The sequence below is a fragment of the Erpetoichthys calabaricus genome, chromosome 11 (assembly GCF_900747795.2).
Source record: "Erpetoichthys calabaricus chromosome 11, fErpCal1.3, whole genome shotgun sequence".
Lineage (NCBI taxonomy): Eukaryota > Metazoa > Chordata > Cladistia > Polypteriformes > Polypteridae > Erpetoichthys > Erpetoichthys calabaricus.
Genome location: NC_041404.2, coordinates 70,219,580 through 70,244,064, shown reverse-complemented (window position 1 = coordinate 70,244,064; position 24,485 = coordinate 70,219,580). Strand labels below are relative to the sequence as shown.

Here is a 24,485-nt window from a genome sequence, read left to right as displayed (position 1 = left end):
TAAATGTACACCGGCTGTTACAGACGCAAATCAAATGTATGTGTTTACTGTATAATATTAACAATAAGAGAAGCTCACTACTGAAAACGGTAAATATAGGAGACAGTCAGAATCGGGGGACTCTTGATGACAAGTCAGCAATTCTTACCGCTACGCCACGGAAGCTGTTGTATCGGCCTTGAACCTTTTGTGAAAGAGTTTATTTGATCTTTGGACTTCAGGCTTCACACATTATATAGTTTATGCCTACATTTTGTCATTTATTACTAAAATATGAAAACGTTTCTGTTTTAACGATGTGTTTACACAGATTATTATAGAAAGGAACACACATGAAATGCATGTGTTCCAAATAACGATCTATTATTTCCACTCTAAAACTCCAGCACTTCACTCCCAGATAATCAAGGCATGAGCTGGAAAAACTTTGTGCACGTTCTGTGGCGGTAGGGGGATGGAATAGTAGGCTGCTTGTCTTGATCGGCACATTTACAGGACAAACGACACTGACGGAGAGGTGCGAAGAGATTTAAGGTGGGCCAGTTTACGTAAGCTTTGGTAATTCTAGTGTTAAATGTTTAAAAAAAATTAACAACACCTGTACCATAAAGCATGACAGAACCATGTCAAAAACTAGAACCTTAATGAAGGTAGAAGACAAAGAGTTAGCAAAGTGCAAAAATACTGAAGAAAAGCCTGTTGCAGTTATCTGTAAATCATTAACCAGCCAAAAAAAACCCAAAACAAATCATTCAGCTGTTATGTAGAAAAAACAGAACAAAGCAGATTACTAATGGAAGACTACTTACCACAAATCCACACCTTCATCATACTTACGAGCTCCATAAAGAAGCTCAGGAGCACGATACCATCTACAAAGTAATCAATAACTTTTTTTGGGTATTTGGTACACTGTATCAATGCATTAAATATGTATTGTCTAAGAATTAATTTTCAAATACAAAAGTCAAAATAAAGTTACAAATATAATCATTTTAACTAATTAGTATTTTAAGACAATTCCAAGAATTTCTTGCAAACACTCCATCATTGTTGGTTCTCCACCCACCACTATTACCACATTCAGCTCGATATTACTGTTGATTCTGATAAATTCTTCACAAAAAGTCAAATGTACAGGGCATGGTCATAACAAAACACAAGGAAATCTCTGATTTCAAAAAGCAATCAAAAATGTAAAACACCAACATCCAGACTACCTAAAGATCAACAGGTTTACATGAGCTACTTTGTCTAGGTAAATCAAGGTACATTTTGTATTGTGACAATACACTTCAAAGACACACCTATGACCACAACTCATATCTATTTGCTAAACAAATCTGATAAAGTTTGGGTGGAATTCAGTCTTTACAACTGACTTGTATTATGACAAAAATTGCAAAGACCTGAGCAAATGTTCATTTTGGAGGCTAAGAAACCAATGTACATGTGTGGGCAATAAGCATGTCACCAAAATAAAGCAAATGGCAATTCAAAGAGCTCTCCATACAATATTGTCCTAAACCATTCCAACTGATTAAATACCTTTGAATAACCATAAAGTAATGGTTTACAGTATTTTCATATATTAAAAAGTATGCACAAGGACACATTATTTATCAATGGTATAACAAAATTATTCACCGTATAATAAAATAAGGGCTTAATTCATTTCAATTTTAAAAAATACAAAAACATTTAAGACTGTCATTTTCAATGTTGAGATTTTATATTTAATGAAAACTGGCACTTGTATTTTGCTAAAGAAAGTGCCTATGTAATTAAAACGTACAATTAAGTAATTAAAGTAATTAAAACATGTATAAAAACAGTAATTTGAAGGAAAATGACAAACATCAATCTAAGAAAATGGCAGCATTATACATTTAAAAATATCCAGTTTCAAGGTTGAGAGGCTAACTAAAAAGATATGCAAGCTTTCAAGGCAACTCAAGCCCCTTCTTCAGGCATCTTGCATGAAGAAGGGGCCTGAGTTGCCTTGAAAGCTTGCATATTGTAATCTTTTTAGTTAGCCAATAAAAGGTGTCATTTTGCTTGGTTTTCTCTACATTCATAATGGCTAACATGGTACAACACCCTAGTACTAAGGTAGAGAGCAAAAAACACTTATTAGTAAGGAAACAAAAACATTTATAGTTGTTCCCACCTGGTGGCCACCTGGTGACTGTAGAGTCTGTCCCCCTCATTTGAAAATACCCTCGCAAGTCCAAAATCAGCAATCTTTAAGTGACCCATTGAACTTATTAGGAGGTTAGCAGGTTTCAGATCCTACCAATTTATACAAACAGACACATAAATAAAATGCATGTTTACTATACATGTACCAAAAACAATGGACAGAAAAATTCAAAAGTATCCTGTACCTGTGCAGTCAGTTGTTAAGTGTGTTTACAATGTGCAACAATAGAACAAATGAGTATACCATCCATAATAATATTAAAAAGTATATAGGAATGTGCTATGTGGAAGGAAGACAAAATATTCAGGAACAATCCATTAGGACTCTAGAGGTCACTGACAAAAAAGGAAAAAGTTTGCAATACATTGAGGCATTTGCTGAAGCAAGTGGGTTCTTCAAGAAAATCATATCAGACAACATAAACATTCAATATCTTGATGTTAAAGGAGGGTGTTTAAGTTCCAATGTCACCTAGAGTTGAGTAATACATGATAATTGTACATAGGTTTAGGAATGTTTAAGAATTTTCAAGTTAAAGCACAGACCTTATTCCTATTGACACATTACGGCTGGACCCGAAGAAAAGTGGGCATAAACAATTTCTCTCCAGCATCAATGAATGTGTGTGTATATATGTTGTCACATATGTGCGCATGGGAAACAGCTGAAGGGCCTAAACACTTGTAATTCTACGCCAGGCCAGGGGGCGGCGAAGTGTACTGACTATCTCTCTCAGTCCCTTGCAGACCTGTCCCGGGAAACCCCGCCTCTTGCCGGCCCCAAGGATGACGTCACTTCCGGACACGAGGACGCCACTCCCAGTTCCTGCAACGCTGATGACTTTGCCCAGCCAGTCTGGGGAGACTTTCATTCCATGGACGAGCTAATGGCTCAATTAAGACCTAAGCCAGCCTCACAATCTGTGAGAGCAGAACGGTCCTCTAGTGGACTCCGTAGGGATTACGTCCCACTGTATAAGTCCCTTCCATATAACCTGAAGCCTGTACCGATGTCCCCGGGGCGCGGGGTGGGCTGCTCGCGTGGGAGCGTGGAGGGATGCGGGTGGAAGGAGGGAGGACAGTTATGTGAACTTACGAACCCCCTGGCTACTGGTCACACGGGAGTGGTAATAATCAATGGCCTTAGAGTTACAGCACTTCTGGATTCCGGCAGCAACATCTCTATTGTTGATTGCCGTTATGTACTACCGCGACAGAGGACGAGAAAAAAGACCAGTTTCTGGTGTATACACGTTCATATAAAACCGCCCTGTGTATCATCAGCTATGAGGGAGTGGTAAAAATGTTCTCTGTGGCGGTCCACCCACACCCACCTTTTCCTGTGATCCTAGGGCGAGACTGGTCTGACAGTAAATGCGGTGTACTGATAACCACTCCTCGTAACTCTGTAGGCCTAGTCATAGAAGGAACAAACCCGTCTCAGGCTGTTTCCATGCCGTGTAACCTGCCGGAGGAAAGAGATACAGAAGACTCCTAGGAGGACGGGGAGGTTCCTGGGCCGTCATCAACCCGGGCCTCGACGAGCCGGGAGGACTCCCCGCCCCTTAAGGTCAGACCGGACCCTCTCTCCGAGTTACAATTTCAATTCAATGAAACACCGGCGTCTCTCAGGAGAGAACAATGGAATGATGACTCCCTGAAGTTTGCTAAAAATGCAGTCGTGCTTGTCAATGGCCAATGCACTCATCTGCCCATGCCTCGCGGCCCTCACTTTGCACTTGACAACGATCTGTTATATCAAGTAGCTGATCATGAGTGCGGAGTGCGGAAGTTGTTGCTAATCCCACGAACCTACCGGTGGCAGGTTTGTGAGTTAGCACACGCCCACCTCCTGGGAGGCCATCTAGGCACCGAAAAGACTTTAGAGCGGATTAAGCTCAAATTTTATTGGCCGGGAATAAATGAGGAGGTTCGCCGTTTTTGCATTTCTTGTCCAGAATGTCAATTACGGCAAATTCCTAGGAAGGGCCGCGCTCCTCTCGTTCCCCTTCCCCTGATTGATGTTCCCTTTGAGCGTATTGGGGTCGATATAGTAGGACCTCTAGAGCCCTCGGCCCGAGGACATAAATATATATTAGTCCTCGTAGATTACGCTACCCGATATCCAGAGGCAGTTCCGTTACGCTCTGCCACTACTAAAGCTATCGCACGTGAACTAGTGGGTGCATTTGCACGTGTCGGGATCCCTAAAGAAATCCTTACGGATCAAGGGACGCCCTTTACCTCGGCGACGTTCAAGGAAACGGCCAAGTTACTCAAAATAAAGCACTTAAGGGCCGCAGTGTATCATCCTCAAACCGATGGTCTTGTCGAGAGGTTCAATCAAACTCTCAAGCAAATGCTGCACAAGGTGGTCAGCGGGGACGGGAGGAACTGGGATCAGCTCCTCCCCCTCGTACTCTTTGCTTATCGGGAAGTCCCACAAGCCTCTACGGGGTTCTCCCCTTTTGAACTGTTATATGGACGACAACCCCAAGGATTATTGGATGTTTTAAAAGAAGGATGGGAAGGAGAGGCTCTTCCCTCTGTCAATATATTAGAGTACTAGCAAAATACCCGTGCTTCGCAGCGGAGAAGTAGTGTGTTAAAGAGGTTATGTAAACATAAATATACATAAACATATATACATATATATACATATCTACATATACATATATATATACATATATACATATATATATACATATATACACATCCACATATATACATATATACACATCTACATATAGACATATATACACATCTACATATACACATATATACACATCCACACACACATATATATATATATATATATATATATATATATATATATATATATATATATATATATATATATATACACACATATCAACATATATATACAAATACATATACACACATACATATATACATATACACATACATACATACACATACATATATATACATACATACATACATACATACATATATATATATATATATATATATATATATATATATATATATATATATATATATGTGTCTGTATATACACACATACAGACACATATATATACATATTTACATATCTACTATATATACATATCTACATATATATACACATATATATACATATCTACATATATCTATAGACATACATAGATAGATAAAGATATATATATTGATATAGATAGATAGATAGATAGATGTATGTATATCTATATATCTATATCTATCTAAATCCCCGCGAAGTACTGCTTTTAAATTTTTATTAAGAAGAAAAGAAAACCTTTCTAAATTGAGGGAAAATAAACCAATAACAATTTGCTAAGGATCTGTTTTTTTGTGAAGCAGCCTTAACACAGCTTTTCCGCTGTTTTATAAACGAACGCCATATAAGGTCTTCCTTTTTCCTTGCTTCGCCAAGGAAGGAGCCTTTTTATTTAATCCACGGGTTCTTCGCTTTTTTTTTTCTTCTTTTTTTACGATTGTTATAGTTCTGTTTGTATACCACGTTGTCAGTTCAGCACTCCGGTTGTAATATGACCAAGCTGTGCAAGCTTACTGTTAAGAATGCAACGTATAGTTGTACAGGAGAAAAGCAATCTTGCCTCAAATCAATGGCAACCTTTTGTAGGTCTATGAACTTAATTTAAACTTTAGGTTTACACGGTGCTTTCTTTCCGAAGTACCTGCACTCATGAATATGTCTGTATGTGTCAGTCGCTCAAATCCCCGCGCTTCGCACCGACGAAGTACTGCTTTTAAATTTTTTTTAAGAAGAAAACCTTTTTAAATTGAGGGAAAATATACCAATAACAATTTGTTAAGGACCTGTTTTTTTGTGAAGCTGCCTTCACACACCCTCTCCGCTGTTTTATAAACGAACGCCATATAAGGTCTTCCTTTTTCCTTGCTTCGCCAACGGAAGCAGCCTTTTTATTTAATCCACGGGTTGTCCGCTGTTTTTTTGTTCGTTTATTACGATTGTTATAGTTCTGTTTGTATACCACGTTGTCAGTTCAGCACTCCGGTTGTAATATGACCAAGCTGTGCAAGCACACTCTTGAGAATGCAACGTACAGTTGTACAGGAGAAAAGTAATCTTGCCTCAAATCAATGGCAACCTTTTGTAGGTCTATGAACTTAATTTAAACTTTAGGTTTACGCAGTGCTTTGTTTCCGACGTGCTGCGTTCAACGTGCTGTTAGCTAAGACCCAGCACTTAAAAGTTTCTCGCTACAGCAATTTTTAATCCATTACAAAGTCATCGAAAGTCTCGTTTATACCTTGTGTCTTCTCATTAAACTTGTATCTCGCGAATATGGTATTGCAAACGGTAGCGGGAGCGTTTCTCATTAAACTTGTATCTAGCGAATATGGTATTGCAAACGGCAGCGGTAGCGTTTCTATAAACTTAATTTAAACTTACGTTTTACACCGTGCTTTGTTTCCGCAGTATCGAAGTGATCACTCGTGCTGCATTCAGTCAGTTCACGTGAGCCGCTCTCTTGTGCCTTCTCAATTGTGTAATGAATGTTTTCTTCATCGCTCTTTAGGGCTCTTCCTTGTTTTCAGTTCATGTGATTACGTAGGAGGCGTGATGACGCAATACGCGACTCCGCCTCCTCCATTACAGTATATGGACAAAAAAGAGGCTCCAGTTATGATCATTACGTGTACAATTTCGAAATGAAACCTGCCTAACTTTTGTAAGTAAGCTGTAAGGAATGAGCCTGCCAAATTTCAGCCTTCCACCTACACGGGAAGTTGGAGAATTAGTGATGAGTGAGTGAGGGCTTTGCCTTTTATTAGTATAGATATCGCACAGTTACGCCATCGATTCGGAAAAATCCGACCTATTTTAAAAAGTCACATAAAAGAGGCGCAAGCAGAACAGGCCCACTACTATGATCGTGGCACGGTCCTCCGGGAGTTCCAACTGGGGGATCGCGTCATGGTATTGGTCCCTACCTCGCATTCGAAGTTGCTTGCCCATTGGCAAGGCCCGTATGAAGTTAAGGAGAGGAAGGGGCTCATTGATTATTTGGTGAAACAACCCAATCGTCGGCCGAGCGAGCGGGTGTATCATGTTAACTTGCTGAAGCCGTGGAAGGAGAGGGACCCTGATCCCTCCTCCGCTCAGCCCCACTCTTTCTTTGCTCAGAGTGACAGCCTTAACTTCGGTCCCGACTTGAATGCTAAACAGAGACAGGAACTTGAGACAGCGATCTTGTTCGTTCCAGAGATAGTAAGTGAGCAACCCGGAAGGACCTCTCTGATTGCCCACGACATCGTGACAGAACCCGGAGTTGTCGTACGAGAACGCCCATATCGTCTTCCCGAAGCAAAGAAGGCAGAAGTGGAGCTTGAGATCAAGCGCATGCTGGAGCTAGGTGTGATTGAGGAAAGTTATAGTCCCTGGTCCAGTCCAATTGTCTTGGTCAGTAAGCCCGACGGGAGTTGGAGGTTTTGCAACGACTTCTGTCGACTGAATCAAGTCTCCCAATTTGACACCTATCCAATGCCTCGCGTGGACGACCTCTTTGAGAGACTTGGACAAGCGAAATTTTTGACCACACTTGACATGACAAAGGGGTACTGGCAGGTTCCTTTAACGAACTCCGCGAAGGCTAAGACCGCGTTTAGCACCCCTAGTGGGTACTGGCAGTACACGGTCCTCCCATTCGGGTTACATGGGGCTCCGGCAACTTTTCAGCGTCTGGTGGACAGAGTGCTCCGGCCCCATAACGCGTTTAGTGCTGCCTATTTGGATGACGTTGTCATCTATTCCAGCACATGGAGGGATCACGTGCGGCAGGTGGCAACGGTATTGCGGACACTGGGTGAAGCCGGGCTTCGAATTAACCCAAAGAAGTGTTTCTTTGGATTAAAAGAAGCTAAGTATTTGGGCTACCTGGTGGGTTGTGGTGCCGTGAAACCACAGTGCTCCAAAGTTAATGCCATATTAAACTGGCCTCGTCCGAATACCAAGCGACAAGTGCAGGCTTTTCTCGGGTTAGCAGGGTACTACCGCCGGTTTGTACCCCGGTTCTCCGAGAGAGCAGCACCCTTGACAGACCTTACAAAGAAGAGGGCCCCAAACCACGTGGTATGGACTGACAAGACTGCCGCTGCATTTTGTGACCTAAAACAGGCCCTTACGTCAGCACCCATATTGAAAGCACCCAACTGTGCACTTCCTTTTATACGGCAGACGGACACTTCGGACACAGGCCTGGGGGCCGTGCTGAGCCAAAGTGTCAATGGTGTTGAACACCCCGTCATGTACCTGAGCTGGAAACTGTTGGATCGGGAGACCAGGTATGCGGCAGTGGAACGGGAGGCTCTTGCGATAAAATGGGCGAATACGCAGTTGAGGTACTACCTCTTGGGCTGTGAATTTACTCTGGTGACGGACCATGCACCCCTCCAGTGGATGGCCGTTCACAAGGAGTCAAATCCGTGGGTCACTAGGTGGTTTCTTGACCTCCAACCTTATAAGTTCTCGCTTGTTCACCGGAAGGGTTCTCTCCATGCCAATGCGGATGCTCTCTCTCGAGTCCACGACCTCTCAGACAGGTCCCCCCGACCCTGTGGGTCTGGGCTAAATTGGGGTTGGGGGGCTTGTCACACATGTGCGCATGGGAAACAGCTGAAGGGCCTAAACACTTGTAATTCTACGCCAGGCCAGGGGGCACTCTCTCTCTCTCAGTCTCTTGCAGACCTGTCCCAGGAAATCCCACCTCTTGCCGGCCCCAAGAATGACGTCACTTCCGGACACGAGGACGCCACTCCCAGTTCCTGCAACGCTGACGTCATTTCCTTTCCAGGCCTTTAAAACTGCCATCTTGCCTCAGTACAGGCAGTTCTGTTCTGGACTCTGAACTATACACATCGTGTACATAAAAAGAGCAATTTTGCAGCCGAGCATAATATACAGGTGGCTGCCCCCAACCCTTTATGATGTCTCCGACTTATTCTTGTGACAATGTGTAATAAATATAAATGTAACAAATATACATAAATGACAAAAAAATTAAAAAACTAAATGTGTTATGTGTTGTTTTCATTTTCATGTCACTATATACAAGACTGCTTAAAAATGATGTTTAAAAAAAATGGAAATTTGTATCTTTCTGCAATGATTCACCTAACCATATTTTACATGTTAAATGCAGTTGATCTGAAATAGCATTGTGTCCTGCCTAAGTTGATAATGTACTGCATTGTATTTTAAAACAGAGTTTTTAAATATGATTCATATGATTTTATACACTGGTGTTTGACTTTAAAAACACTTTGGCCATTCTTGATCCTTCTTAATTCTAAAATTTATTGCAAAAAACCTTGTGAATCTACTTTAAATAGCAAAAAGCCACAGGCAAATGGAGTTTGTGCTGCCAATATCAAGCTCAAGGCAATTTACAAAAGACTTCTGCATATACTTATACTGGGGCCTCTTGCCAATCAATTGTAACTTGCATGCTTACTCTGCAAGAAAAAAGTCAGAGATTCACAACTGAAGGCACACTTTTATGGCACAGGTTCCTCTACTGCAGAGGCGTCAAACTTATAATGTGGCTTGCATCGTCAATTTTCAAAACATGTTAAATACAGCCTATAATGACAGTTACTGTTATATTTGTTTATATATACAGTTGATTCCGCTTAATCAGGACACCGGTTAATTGGGGCAGCCGTTTATTTGGGCCAAATTGTAAAGAACAAATCCGGACAGGGTAATCATACATGTTTTCCGTTCGGTTATTTGGGCCACCATTCCGCTTATTCGGGACAGGAGTCACTGGCTGTTTTAAAGCCCAGATGGGTAAGATGAAAAAGAAAAAGCTCAGTTCAAAGTAAATTTTCCAAGAATCGCACAAATTAAAGATAAAATAAGGAGTCCTGTTAAGCGAGCCACTCGGGGATGCCCGCAAGGAGCAAGAGAAGGGTTGAGCCAGTGTTATCTTTAGGAGCTTCTTGGTCATTTGCTTCGGGAGCTCCGAAAGTCGTGTTTGAAACGTGAAGTGGTGCTGAAGACATTTTATACGCTGAACTTCGACACCGCCTTTTTGGTAAGTGATAATAAGCAGCAATTTTTTTACCACTTGTTTTAAACTGAGTCGTGCAAATCGTCTGAAAAATTGTGAATTCCATGACGGTTGATAGAATTCTTTTCTTATTTTCATTCATGATAGGGTGCCGCTGTTAGGATGCCATGGAAAGACCTAACGCTTTCTGATAAAACTGACCTGCTTGATAAAATCAAAAACCAAGCGACTAACACAAGCACCCATATGCTGGAGAAGATAACGGGCGTTCCGAAATCAACAATTTTGCATGTTCTAAAGAGCGAGCAGAAATTGAGTGGTGAATGGGCATTGCGAGAAAATGCACAGGGGACATCCCATAAACGGAAGCGTAAAGTGACTACACGTGACATAGCTGCACGAGGCGTGCATATCAGTGGGCCTATTCTGAAAGCGAAGGTGGAGGATTTAGCTAAAAGTTGGGTGTTGACAATTTCAAGGCGACAGATGGATGGTTGTCTAGATGGAAATCTAGGCATAAAATTAAGTTCAAGAAAGCACATGGCGAAAAAGGCAGTGCTGATGCTGACTGAGCTGAAAAGTGGAAGTCCAGTAAATTCCCCGAGTTGCTTAAGCAGTTTTGTGCAGATGACATTTACAATGCAGATGAAACTGGCCTGTATTATCGTGCAACACCTGATGGTTCGTTGTGCTACAAACATGAAATGCTAGTGGGTTCCAAGAAAGAAATGGATCGCGTAACTGTGTTATGCTGTTGTAACATGTCAGGAAGTGATAAAAGGAAATTGTTAGTTATAGGCAAAAGCGCCAAGCCTCGATGCTTTAAGGGGCTTAGAATGGACGGATTGCCAGTTCTGTACCATGCAAACAAAAATGCATGGATGACTTCTGAAATTTTTTCGAAGCAGTTGTCAGAATGGGATGTGGAATTGCAGCGCAAGTCGAAAAAATTCCTGTTGCTTCTTTATAATTGCACGGCTCACCCTCACTTAGATTCTTTAAAAAACATTCAATTGGAATTTCTGCCTCCTAACACCACATCCATCCTCCAACCAATGGATATGGGAATCATAAAAAATTTGAAAACTTTGTATCGAGGCAAATTGGTGAGCTACATTCTGGAAGCAATCGAAGAAAATCTGCTGCAAAAAAGTTCAACAGGTACGGGTGTTAGTGGAAAGATTAACATATCGCAGGCAATACAATTTGTTGCTGGCAGTTGGCGAGAAATAAGCCAGAGCACTATCCAAAACTGTTTTGCCCATTGCGGTTGGAAGAACTCTGAGCAGTCGGAGACATGAACTGACAGCAACTATGTTGATGAAATGATTTTGCAGGTGCAAAGTGTGGAAAATTACGAGGAATTTATCAGCATTGATGACAACATCGGGTGTTACAACGAAAATGAAGATTGTGATGACGCGATCGTTGAGGAAATTGCTGCGAAACGCGAAGAGACAACAGATAACTAAGAAACTGACTAAGCCGATGCGCATGAAGAAATTGAGCAAGTGACTCATCGGGATGCCAGGAAATTTATCGCTGGATTGCGATTGTATTTCATGCAGACAGGCAACGAGGGCAGCCCTTTATCTGCATTAGATGCATTCGCTGATTTTGTGCAATGCCAGTCCATAAAGAGAACAAGACAAAGCAAAATCGACGGCTTTCTTAATAAACAGGATTAACTATCAGTAACCATATGTATGAATCGATTTACTACCTTTCTCTTGTTATTTGGATAGAAGGGAATATTATAATGTTTGGATGACAAATTTGTCAAGTCGTTTCTAAAAGAATAAATGGCAATTTATGGTGTGCAACATAATTCAAACGTACGTAACGTCTTTCTATTACAAAATTTTACCTTTTTTTGCGAACTTCGCATAATTGGGCCAGCCGTTTACTTGGGGCAAAACGTCTCCATTCAGATGTGTCCCGATTAAGCGGAATCGACTGTATATATAAATATATCTGTATATAATTAATTTACATTTACACATGACATTAAAATGCTCATTGAGGTAACTAACCTGTAGTTAGAATAGAAACTGGCTACCCATAATGAAAAAGTGAAAAGAAATTATAATGCCTCACTGCCATAAACAACTTCAGTATATTAACTTGCCAACTATGTGATGCCTCTCCTGAAACTGGCTGGCTATTCTTTTGCAGCTTACCTGACTGATGCCACCACACAATCATTTTGTCTTTTCCACAGATGTGATTATTGTATATGGATAGAAAAGCATTTGTATTTCCAGTTGTTTTAAATGTGATCATTACATATTTCTGACCAACTCTGACAGTGGTCTATGTAATCCATCGCCAGCGTATTTGACCCCGTTTTTTTAATGTGTCAGGTGCCATCCAATAATGGTCCATATTAATGCAAGTGTGTCTTTACACCAAACTGTTTTTTTTTTTCCCTTCTGATGCAGGTTAATAGTTTTACTTTTGTTTTTGTCCTGTTTCCCTTTAAGCAAGTTTTCTCTTTATCTTACATTTATAATATTTACAGTATTTCCATATTTATGCATATTTTGGATATATAAATACTCTTTCCTTTCCATTTCTTCATTTATACCATTGGTTTTAGAAAAATCATTTATGTGCCCATTACGAATCCTCATAATCTTCTGCCACACCAAATAAGGAACAAAAACAATCCAAGGCTGGAGTTCTGCCTATTCGCTAAACTGGTCAGCACAAACTTATAACCTTGGCAATATCTGCATTGCATATTTAATAAAATCTATGAAAGGTCTGTTTTATATGAATATAATGGTAATTATTAATATTATTATATTTTAGTATTGACATGAATAATTTATGAAACACCTGTAGCAGCCTTGTGTGTCTTTTATAATGTATACTAGGGGGCTCCGCCCCCTGCTCGCTTCGCTCGCCAACCCCTGGTGTTGGGAATGACAAAGAGCGTGATGTATGAATGAGATATAGAATAGTGTGACGGTGTAGATGATGCAAATAGAAATCAAACAATAAAGTGTGTGGCACAGTGTAAAGGTTTATTTGAAAATGTCTTTGTACACGCCGTTTAAGTGTAAAAGGTAATTCCAGCTCAGAACTTGTAAGGTCATTTAAGATGGTTATGGTTGTGATCAGAGTCAAGTTTGTCAGAGCTTAGAAAGAGTTATGTCTCTCCAGGAAGTAATGGAATGACTTGGGTATTTATGTTTTCCACATTAATATTTTTTGGACATAATATAGTGCGTTGTGTTAAAAGGGGCATTTGGTCTAATGAGATTGCTGTTCCAAATGTCTCTGTAACTAAGTCGTCGCAGATAAAGGCTTGAGGAATTGTAATAATATGTGGCTGAAGTCCATCTGTATTGGTGAGTGTACCATCTCTCAGTTGTAATAAGCAATTGTTATGATCTGGTTCTGGACATCGTATCTTTTTTACTAACTGTATCTTTTGAAAGTAATGCCAATTGTCTGCGTATTTTAAGGTGCACTGAACAATAGCTGAGTGCATGGCATCTGGAAGAATAGCTAATCACTGTCTAAAATCTCCTCCTCATAAAAGTACCTTTCCTCCAAATCGAATATTATTATTCATAAACGTTTGTAGAAGTTTATGAATGGTGTTGAGTAAGTGACTTCATGTCATTGAACATTCATCAATAAACAACATTTTTTCAAGACGGATGTCACGTGCAGTGCCACCGTTAATGTTCATAGTGGATACCGATTTTTAGGATCTAATGCAGTTGATAAAGATTTAACTTTCAGGTACATCGTCAGTTATAAGCTTCTGTAGATATTCAGTATATGAATGTAAAGAAGGCAGTCTAATTTGACCCTTTTGACAACAACGTGTAAATGTATAACTTGTATTGCCAGTTGTTTCTTCAGGGAAGTGAACTGAATGACAATGATTGCAAATGACATTCATTAATCCGAATGAATTTTCCTGGTGTATGTTTTCCTTGTGCCGTTTGAGAGGCGCGTTGTTGCATGTGTAGTATTTGGGACGTGTTGTTTTGGAGCTGTAATCGATTTGCCTGTGCTGTGTGAGAAGCCCGTTGTAGCCTTCGCTGCCATTAACGTATGTCTGAGATGGGAGGTGTTTCGTTTTGAATCCGTGCCTGTTGCGATGCAGCACTTTGATTGATAGATTGCGTAATGTGGATCTAGGATGTAGATTTGTGCATATTTGCGTTGTTGATTTGTTTCAGGGTGCACTGTTCCAATGCGATGCAGTATTTGTGCACATATGCGAAAGCAGTATGGTCCATTGCCTTTTGGTGGCCTGATATTTACTCCGGTATATGCAAAAGCAAATGAACTATTGTAGGATCTAATGCAGTTCATAAAGTTTTTACTTTTAGGTACATCGTTAGTTAGAAGCTTTAGTTGAGCTTTGCGTTTTTGGAGTTGAGACATTTTTTCTTTTAGAAATATGGATAAGTAATAAGGAGTATTGCACTCACTGTTAATATGGAGCCTTTTCTGCGGTTGAATGGTTAATAGTGCCTTATTGTAATGAGATCCACCTATGCTGCATAGCCGTCTATTTTGTTGTTTCTTTCGTGTTCGTGTGTTTGTTCCTGTTATCATTTCCTTTTCGTTTTGTACCCGTGACCGTGTATTCATGACTTGTTTCTTTCTCAGCATGCGAAATATGGATAAGTAATAAGGAGGATCGCAGTCACTGTTAATATGTTTCCTTTTCTGCAGTTGAACGGTTAATAGTGCTTTATTGTAAGGAGATCCACCTATGCTGTCTAGTGTGAAGGTGTTGACGTTCACTTTAGAATATGTGGCTTTGGGTGTCACTTCTTATGGATGTGTGGGGGGGGGGGGTAGGGGGGGTGAGGATTGTTGTTGCGCGAGCGTCTTCTTTCTTTTTGTGTTCCTGTGTCTTGTTTGAATCCCCCTCTTTGTGTGTGTCCCGTCCGTTGCTTGTAGGGTCTGTGGGGTGGTTTTGTGTTCTTTTTTTTGTGTTCCATGGGCTTGTTGAATCCCCCTCTTGGTGTGTGTCCCGTCCGGTGCCTGTAGGGGGGGGGGGGGGGGGGGGGGGAAATGCCTTGCTGTTGTGCGCGAGCCTCTTTTTTTTTTTTTTTTTTTTTGGGTCTAGTTTCGTGTGCAATGTGTTTCGTGCTTTGCTTGCGTTTGAATACTTTTTTATGTGCCTTTTCCTTTTTTCGGTGCTCTTTGCGCCTCATTTCTCCATTTTTCCTGTGCTCACTCCTTTTTTCTGTGGTCTTGTCCGCCTCTCGCGGCCCCTCATCCGCCTCTCTCGCCCTCTTTTGTCCGCCTTTCTCGGCTCCTCAGCCGACTCTCGCGGACTCTTTTTGCGCCTGCGCAGTACGTCTTTTTGCAGCTACGGCCCATTGCCGGATGTGCCTGCGTCCATCATCCGGTTTAGCATTCTCGGTTAGTAATATGGATACTGTAATAAATCCTTGTGTTTTGGTCTCCTCCAACAGTCCAAAGACAAAGGCTAGGTAAACAAGCGTTATTAAATTGGTCCTAGTATATGTGAGGATGTGTGCGTTTACCCTTTGATTGACCAACACCCTGTTCAGGTATTGTTTCTGCCTTGCGCACAATGCTTGCTGGGATAGGCTCCAGCTTATATACTATAGCCATAATGCGTCCCCAGGTTTGAGTTTGGGAACCACTGCTATATACTATTATGTGTATATATTTATGTTTTTCTGTTTTCAAAATTTAAATAAAAAATATACAGTCCTAAAATGCCAGATCTAATTTACATTAATTTACCTAATATATGTAATAAACTATTACTAAGCTATTTACTCAATACTGAATCCATTAAAACAAAAACATAGTATCTGTAGTTCACATAAAATGCATACAGTACATGAATGTAAATATATACATCCATTCATAATCCATATAAAACTACCAGGTTACAAGCAAAATGTCGCACAGATACAACATACAGTAGTATTATATTAAAGGGTAAAATAGCAACAATTCTACATTCCATGACATAGGGAGGGTAGAATGGGGAGCATCATTTACAGATTCACCTTGGGCAGCAAAAAAGGCAAGAGCTGGCACTTCCACTGATGTAATTGTTTCCATGCATTTGACATTCAAAGTCTTATTTTTGGCCTTCACTGAGTTTGACAACCCTGCTCTAATGTAACTGTCTTCTAACAGTGAAACTGTATTTTATACAGCATTTTTCAATGAGTAAACAGTAACAAGGGGCTTTAAAGCGCACAAGAACACATCTCAAAAAAAGATTACAATTTTAATGCTTTTTGCAAATAAATCTCTTCAAGTTTTTCAAGAAAGTAAATAGGTATCAATGGAAAATAAATGCTTTATGATTTCAGTAGAAAATATTATCTTATTATTTTTGACTAAATATATCAAGCATTTGACATATCTGAACAGAAGCCAACCTAGAAAAGACGCAAATACACGTCTATATTATTAGATGATAATAATGACTAAATCTATTTTCATTACTTTCCTAACTCTAAGAGTCTCAAGTTAATTAATTGAATTCTAAGCAAATTATAGAAAATCAAGACCTCTTCCACAATTACAGAGAGCAAGCCTAAAAAAAGAATTTAGGCCAAAAAAGGTAATCCAAGACACTCTACAAACAGCATTAATAAGCTAACTACTTAATTTTGTCAAAAAGTCCCGTTTGCAAGAAGTATTTAGTTACCCGATGCATGATAAAGTTTTCATGACAGAAAGCTACTCCCTTCAGAAGCATCATCATGTATCCTTTAACTTGTGATTCCGTGAGTGGCCTGTCAGAATTCCGAATGACCTCAGACAAGTCCGATAGCATGTATTCAAAGACCAGTACAAAGCCTGTGCCATGAGGAAAAACATTTTTCAGCTTCACCACCTATGGAATTAAGAATACAAAAGAAATAGTAAGATATACGGTACTAACATACAGTATAACCAATGAAAAATGACTAACTTAATCACATTTCACACCATCAGTTTTTTTTCAATGAAAATGAAACGCTATGCAAAATAATTCAAATAAATGCGAGAATATGAATGACTTTATTAACATGCAAACATCAAACCAAGCAAATATTAATTAGAGTAGATTAACAGGAAGAGTTGACAAACAGCATAGCCAAGCCAGAATTATAGCTGGGATTCAAAGAAGACCAACTGCAAAGACTTTTAAAGCTTCCTGCCACTTGCAAAATAAATATTATTGAAATGGTATTGTTTAACATGATGTTAGAAAGATGCTTCATAATCTTATTACTAATCATATTATAGACATCATCCGATAAACGCTAAGTAAGGAACTAATTAAGTTAGGACTGCCTCCATTCCCAAACACAAACATGATCACATATAATAATACCAGCTGAACAAAGCAAAGATGAAACATGGCATGCATATTACAGATAAACTAGAAAAATTACAGTCGTTAAATATTAAGCCTACATGATCAAATAATTTTTCACATTGGTGTGTTAAAAAAGCAGCAGAAAAGGGTTTGAAAATTAACATAAAAAATCTGAGAAATTAAAAATACAGTATCAAAGTTGGAGGTCCTGTTTTGTGATTAATATCAAAAAGTTACTGAATGTCATTAAGTGCATTCAAAAACACATAACCATTATTTAGCTTTAAAGAAAGCATATACAGTGCATCCGGAAAGTATTCACAGCGCATCACTTTTTCCACATTTTGTTATGTTACAGCCTTATTCCAAAATGGATTAAATTCATTTTTTTCCTCAGAATTCTACACACAACACCCAATAATGACAACGTGAAAAAAGTTTACTTGAGATTTTTGCAAATTTATTAAAAATAAAAAAATTGAGAAATCACATGTACATAAGTATTCACAGCCTTTGCCATGAAGCTCAAGATTGAGCTCAGGTGCATCCTGTTTCCCCTGATCATCCTTCAGATGTTTCTGCAGCTTAATTGGAGTCCACCTGTGGTAAATTCAGTTGATTGGACATGATTTGGAAAGGCACACACCTGTCTATATAAGGTCCCACAGTTGACAGTTCATGTCAGAGCACAAACCAAGCATGAAGTCAAAGGAATTGTCTGTAGACCTCTGAGACAGGATTGTCTCAAGGCACATATCTGGGGAAGGTTACAGAAAACTTTCTGCTGCTTTGAAAGTCCCAATGAGCACAGTGGCCTCCATCATCCGTAAGTGGAAGAAGTTTGAAACCACCAGGACTCTTCCTAGAGCTGGCCTGCCATCTAAACTGAGCGATCAGGGGAGAAGGGCCTTAATCAGGGAGGTGATCAAGAACCCGATGGTCACTCTGTCAGAGCTCCAGAGGTCCTCTGTGGAGAGAGGAGAACCTTCCAGAAGGACAACCATCTCTGCAGCAATCCACCAATCAGGCCTGTATGGTAGAGTGGCCAGACGGAAGCCACTCCTTTGTAAAAGGCACATGGCAGCCCACCTGGAGTTTGCCAAAAGGCACCTGAAGGACTCTCAGACCATGAGAAAGAAAATTCTCTGCTCTGATGAGACAAAGATTGAACTCTTTGATGTGAATGCCAGGCGTCACGTTTGGAGGAAACCAGGCACCGCTCATCACCAGGCCAATACCATCCCTACAGTGGAGCTTGGTGGTGGCAGCATCATGCTGTGGGGATGTTTTTCAACAGCAGGGACTGGGAAAATTGTCAGAATAAAAGGAAAGATGACTGCAGCAATGTACAGAGACATCCTGGATGAAAACCTGCTCCAGAGCGCTCTTGACCTCAGACTGGGGCAACGGTTCATCTTTCAGCAGGACAACGACCCTAAGCACACAGCCAAGATATCAAAGGAGTGGCTTCAGGACAACTCTGTGAATGTCCTTGAGTGGCCCAGCCAGAGCCCAGACTTGAATCCGATTGAACATCTCTGGAGAGGTCTTAAAATGGCTGTGCACCGACGCTTCCCATCCAACCTGATGGAGCTTGAGAGGTGCTGCAAAGAGGAATGGGCGAAACTGGCCAAGGATAGGTGTGCCAAGCTTGTGGCATCATATTCAAAAAGACTTGAGGCTGTAATTGCTGCCAAAGGTGCATCGACAAAATATTGAGCAAAGGGTGTGAATACTTATGTACATGTGATTTCTCAGTTTTTTTTATTTTTAATAAATTTGCAAAAACCTCAAGTATACTTTTTTCACATTGTCATTATGGGGTGTTGTGTGTAGAACTCTGAAAAAAAAATTAATTTAATCCATTTTGGAATAAGGCTGTAACCTAACAAAATGTGGAAAAAGTGATGCACTGTGAATACTTTCCGGATGCACTGTATAGTTTTGGTTTTGACTTTTTTTTTAGAACTTTGGTCAAAATAAATCTAAACAAGATAGACAGGTTTCACTTGCATATTGGTTGTCTTCAATCTCCTGCAGTGCTTTAATTTCTCTCAAAGCTTGGTTGGGGATCCCATCTTCTAGTTTTCTCAGTGCAACCTTCTTGAGAGCAACTGTTTCTCCTGTCTGAATTCAAGAATTGGATACAAGAAGCCCAGGTCATATGTTATCCAGGAAATGTCATAGAACACTATAATTTAGGTTGGCACAATAACAGGGAGGCAAAGATAGAGTAAAATAAACTTAAAAGTATACTATATACTCATGTAAAACAAGTTCATAGAAAACATTAACCTCCAGCACTTTAAAATTTCAGATTTCTGTAATTACCACACACTGCTGAGAGGAATGAAACAGCAGCCTTGTGCTTTGCAGTAAAAAAGCACACATTTAAGTAGAAATTAAATTCTGTGGAGCTAGACATTACAAATTACTGATTGATTTGCTTTAAATGATGTACAGAAGATTAAAAAGGCAGCATTATAAAGGTAGCATAATGGAAAAAGGGAGTGGGTTAATATACTTAAATGGTTACACCTTTGTTAAACTGTATTGGTACCAATTGTCTGAACTTGCTTTCTTCTGAAAACATTAACAAGTAATTTAAAAAAATTCTGGGGCTATTTAGAATTAAAAAATATATATGATACTAACACATACTAACCTTTTAAAACTTTTATATTAGTGGTAACATTTTAATGTGCTGTGCAAACATTAGAGAATGTGTTTATTAAATTGTACATAAAAACATTTTGGGCTTAATTTTTAAATATTGAATGTTATTTTTGTTGTTGAAGTGTGTGTTAGAACAGGGGTAGGCAACGTCGGTCCTGGAGTGCCACAGAATGTGCAGGTTTTTGTTCCAACCCAGTTCCTTAACGAGAACTCAATTATTGCTGATGAAGCACATATTGCTTAAGTGACATTTTAATGCTTCATTTTAGTGGTCTCGCTTGTTAAGGTTCTCCAATCTTAATTGCTTATTTCAATCTTAAACTGCTGCATTCAGTGTTTTAATTGCTCCTTATTAGCAATAAGATGTAAAAGACAAAGCAGCCAGCAGTTCTCCAGCTAGCTTTTTTCCAATTACATCTGTGTGTGTTCATCATGCACGGTTTGATTTAATAAAACACTTAATAGAAAAATGTGACAGACTGAAAATGATCTGTTTTAGGCTTCAAATCATTTGGATGATATCCTTGGAAAGGAAAAAAATCTACGATATAAAAGCCTTACATTGCACAGACTAACAAGCCATAAAATTAAATAAGGTCTGAGATTGGCAATGATTGGTTTCTAATTAAGCAATTGGGTTGGAATGAAAACCTGTAGCCACTGCGGCTCACCAGGACCGACATTGCCTACCCCTGTTTTACATCTTATTGCTAATAAGGAGCAATTAAAACACTGAATGCAGCAGTTTAAGATTGAAATAAGCAATTAAGGTTGGAGAACCTTAACAAGCGAGACCACTAAAAGGAAGCATTAAAATGTCACTTAAGCAATATGTGCTTCATCAGCAATAATTGAGTTCTCGTTAAGGAACTGGGTTGGAACAAAAACCTGCACATACTGTGGCACTCCAGGACCGACGTTGCCTACCCCTGTGTTAGAACCATGCCTAGATCATGAAGCCCTCAGAAAGAAGATTGTAGATACTTATTTTTTATAATTATTTTTCAAAAACGTATGTTGTGTACAGCATGAATTTTATTCTTATGCAGTGCTCTTCTTCATGCAGTGACTGAGTGCTGTACACATTTACTTATACAGTAATGCATATTACACACGTCTATAAAAATAATTACTAAATCTGGCTTACTGCTGTACATGATCATTTGTAACTTGCTCAGTACATCAATGTGAATAGATAAAACTGCTAAAGCTCAAGACAATTAAGACTGACTTGATGTTAAAATTAGCCCGATTGCAGGATGAAATACATATAACTGACATTACAGTTTTAAAACGCCTAGAATTAACTATAAAACACGTAGTTGTTTTTACTCAGTTGTATTACATGCATAAAATATTCTGCTGAAAACGATTAATGTGACAGCAGAAGCCTATCCCAGCAATCACGAGATGAAATCTAGAATAACAAAAACTTACAAAGTTTCAGACGTTAGTCCCACATGTGGTGTAAACAGAATTACTAATTACAATGCTAAAATGAAAGTGGTGCTGCTATAGCATAACTTCTTCCATCCATTTTCGAATCCCCTTAACCCTTTCCCTTGCAAGAACCTTATTCCGGGAGCATCGACAGCAAGGTCAATTTATAAGAAACATTCACACACAAGAACATAACGTTAGACAGATTTTAATTAACAATGCACAGTTTTCCTTTACATATTTTTAAAACAAACATATAAAAATGAGTTATAACAGTCGCACCTCGATATGCTTAGCTTTGAATACAATGCCGTGAGCCCCTTCGCCGATGCGACCCAGAATGCTGTACTGGTCCATCAAGGAAAAGACGAGGATCGTGCGGTCTTGTCGGGCCTAAACGAAACAACGTGACACAGAGTGCCAAAATGTAATGTACTGACAGAAAAATGAAAAGGTGCCCTACGATAATAAGTTACACGCTCTGGGACAGCAACACATTTAAACAACGTTCCTTTACAGCCCGACCTCTCATTTCCGACACACCAAGCGAAGCACCGTTACCATGACAACTGAGCACTGCACAGCGCGCAAGGGACCCTGGGAAAGACTGCGCGACAACTTTTGAACGGTCGCACGTAGTGAGCGCCTCGGTTGCAAAGGGCTGCGTAATGCATGTCCAAGTGACCGAATTCCTAATGCTGGCAAGGAGCAGCTATGCTTTAATTTCTATTGTGAATATCAACTTAATTCACTTTCAGGTATATCAGATTACAATTGTTTCAAAATCTCCACAGTAGAATGCTGGCAGGGTAAGTAGCTCGTTCAGGGTCACACTAGATGCAAACAATAAGAAGAGCATTTCTATAATGACTTTCAAGCAGCTGTAGCGGTACTAAGTTGTAATACAAACATGAGCACTGATGGGTTAAGTATTTGTACTAGTATTCAAAAAACGGAGAGTCTTTAAGATCTCACTGGAAAATTTATAGTGTCATTAGCATCACATGTACAGAGTAGAGTGAAATGGATGCATTTGAAACTGATGTAGATCTTCTTACGTCCATTTATACCAAGTTTTGAATGTGTTAAATTTCCTTTGGGCAGTAAGTGAGGTGGTTTCATGGTAAAAGCTGCTCCCTCAAAGTTCCTCTTCCTGACCTGACCACTGTCATTCGGCTAAGTGTGTCTTAGTGTGCGTGGCAGTGTGCAAGGGTGAGAACTGAATAAATTACCTTCCATCTTAGTTCTACTGGACTATTCATCAGTTCCCAATAACTTGGTGATGGGCAAAATTAGTCTCATCAAGCACATGGTCTTATATGTTAGCTCTTGAGGAACACATTTCAGGCTGTGGTGCTTACCTCCCACACCTCTGAATACAAGCAGCCTAGAAAACCACATATTACTGCTTATGCTTTATGATTCCTGCAAGATCATTTGAAACTATTTAGAAGCCAGAATACATGGTTCTTCTTCTACACTTTTTCAGTTCTGTTGAATTCATTTACTGGTAAAGTTATGGAAAATGCACCAGTCCTCATAAAGTCTAAAAAGAATTGCTTCCTGTTGAAACTTCTTCTTCTTTCGGCTGCTCCCATTAGGAGTTGCCACAGCAGATCATCTTCTTCCATATCTTTCTGTCCTCTGCATCTTTGCTCTGTTACACCCGTCACCTGCATGTACTGTACTCTTTCACCACATCCATAAACCTTCGCTTAGGCCTTCCTCTTTTCCTCTTCCCTGGCAGCTCCTTAGCATACTTCTCTCAATATACCCAGCATCTCTCCTCTGCACATGTCCAAACCAACGCAATCTCGCCTTTCTGACTTTGTCTCACAACCGTACAACTTTAGCTGACCCTCTAATGTATTCATTTCTAATCCTATCCATCCTCGTCACACCCAGTGCAAATCTTAGCATCTTTAACTCTGCTACCTTCAGCTCTGTCTCCTGTTTTCTGGTCGGTGTCACCGTCTCCAACCCATATAACATAGCTGGTCTCACTACCGTCCTGTACACATTCCCTTTCACTCTTGCTGATACCCGTCTGTCACAAATTACTCCTGACACTCTTCTCCACCCATTCCACCCTGCCTGCACTCTCTTTTTCATCTGTCTTCCACAATCCCCATTACTCTGTACTGTTGATACCAAGTATTTAAACTCATCCACCTTCGCCAACTCTACTCCCTGCATCCTCACCATTCCACTGATCTCCCACTCATTTACACACATGTATTCTGTCTGGTTCCTACTGACTTTCATTCCTCTCCTCTCCAGAGCATATCTCCACCTCTCCAGGGTCTCCTCAACCTGCTCCCTACTATCGCTACAGATCACAATGTCATCAGCAAACATCATAGTCCACGGGGACTCCTGTCTAATCTTGTCTGTCAACCTGTCCATCACCATTGATCACCACCTCATACAATACCACAGCTCCTCTTGAGGCACCCTGTCATATGCTTTCTCCAGGTCCACAAAGACACAATGCAACTCCTTCTGGCCTTCTCTAAACTTCTCCATCAACATCCTCAGAGCAAACATTGCATCTAACTTCTTCTCTCTCTCATTCTCTTCATTCATTAGCCTCTCAAAGTACTCTTTTTATCTGCTCAACACATTCTCCTGACTTGGGAGTACGTTTCTATCTTTATCCTTTATCACCCTAACCTGCTGCACATCTTTCCCAGCTCGGTCCCTCTGTCTAGCTAATCTGTACAGGTTCTTTTCTCCCTACTTAGTTTCCAACCTCTCATACATCTCATCATACGCCTTTTCTTTAGCCTTCA

The 24,485-nt window shown here is 40.0% G+C and overlaps 1 protein-coding gene across 3 annotated transcripts in view; it reads right to left on the bottom strand.

Moving 5' to 3' along the window:
• The window catches only part of cdk20 (cyclin-dependent kinase 20), a 29,398-nt gene extending 7,134 nt beyond the window's left edge, over window positions 1-22,264 (bottom strand). Inside the window, exons 1-5 of one of the 3 annotated variants that reach the window (XM_028813309.2) lie at window positions 21,976-22,264; window positions 19,591-19,704; window positions 16,921-17,109; window positions 2,171-2,292; window positions 810-872 (exon numbers count right to left, since the gene is read on the bottom strand). In XM_028813309.2, coding sequence (XP_028669142.1) covers window positions 810-872; window positions 2,171-2,292; window positions 16,921-17,109; window positions 19,591-19,704; window positions 21,976-22,050 — 563 coding nt within the window. In that variant the 5' untranslated portion in view covers window positions 22,051-22,264. Of the gene's footprint in view, window positions 1-809; window positions 873-2,170; window positions 2,293-16,920; window positions 17,110-19,577; window positions 19,705-21,975 lie in introns of those variants that run through there. The other 2 variants (XM_051933516.1, XM_051933515.1) reach the window with 2 other exon arrangements.
• Between the last annotated feature and the right edge of the window lie 2,221 nt (window positions 22,265-24,485).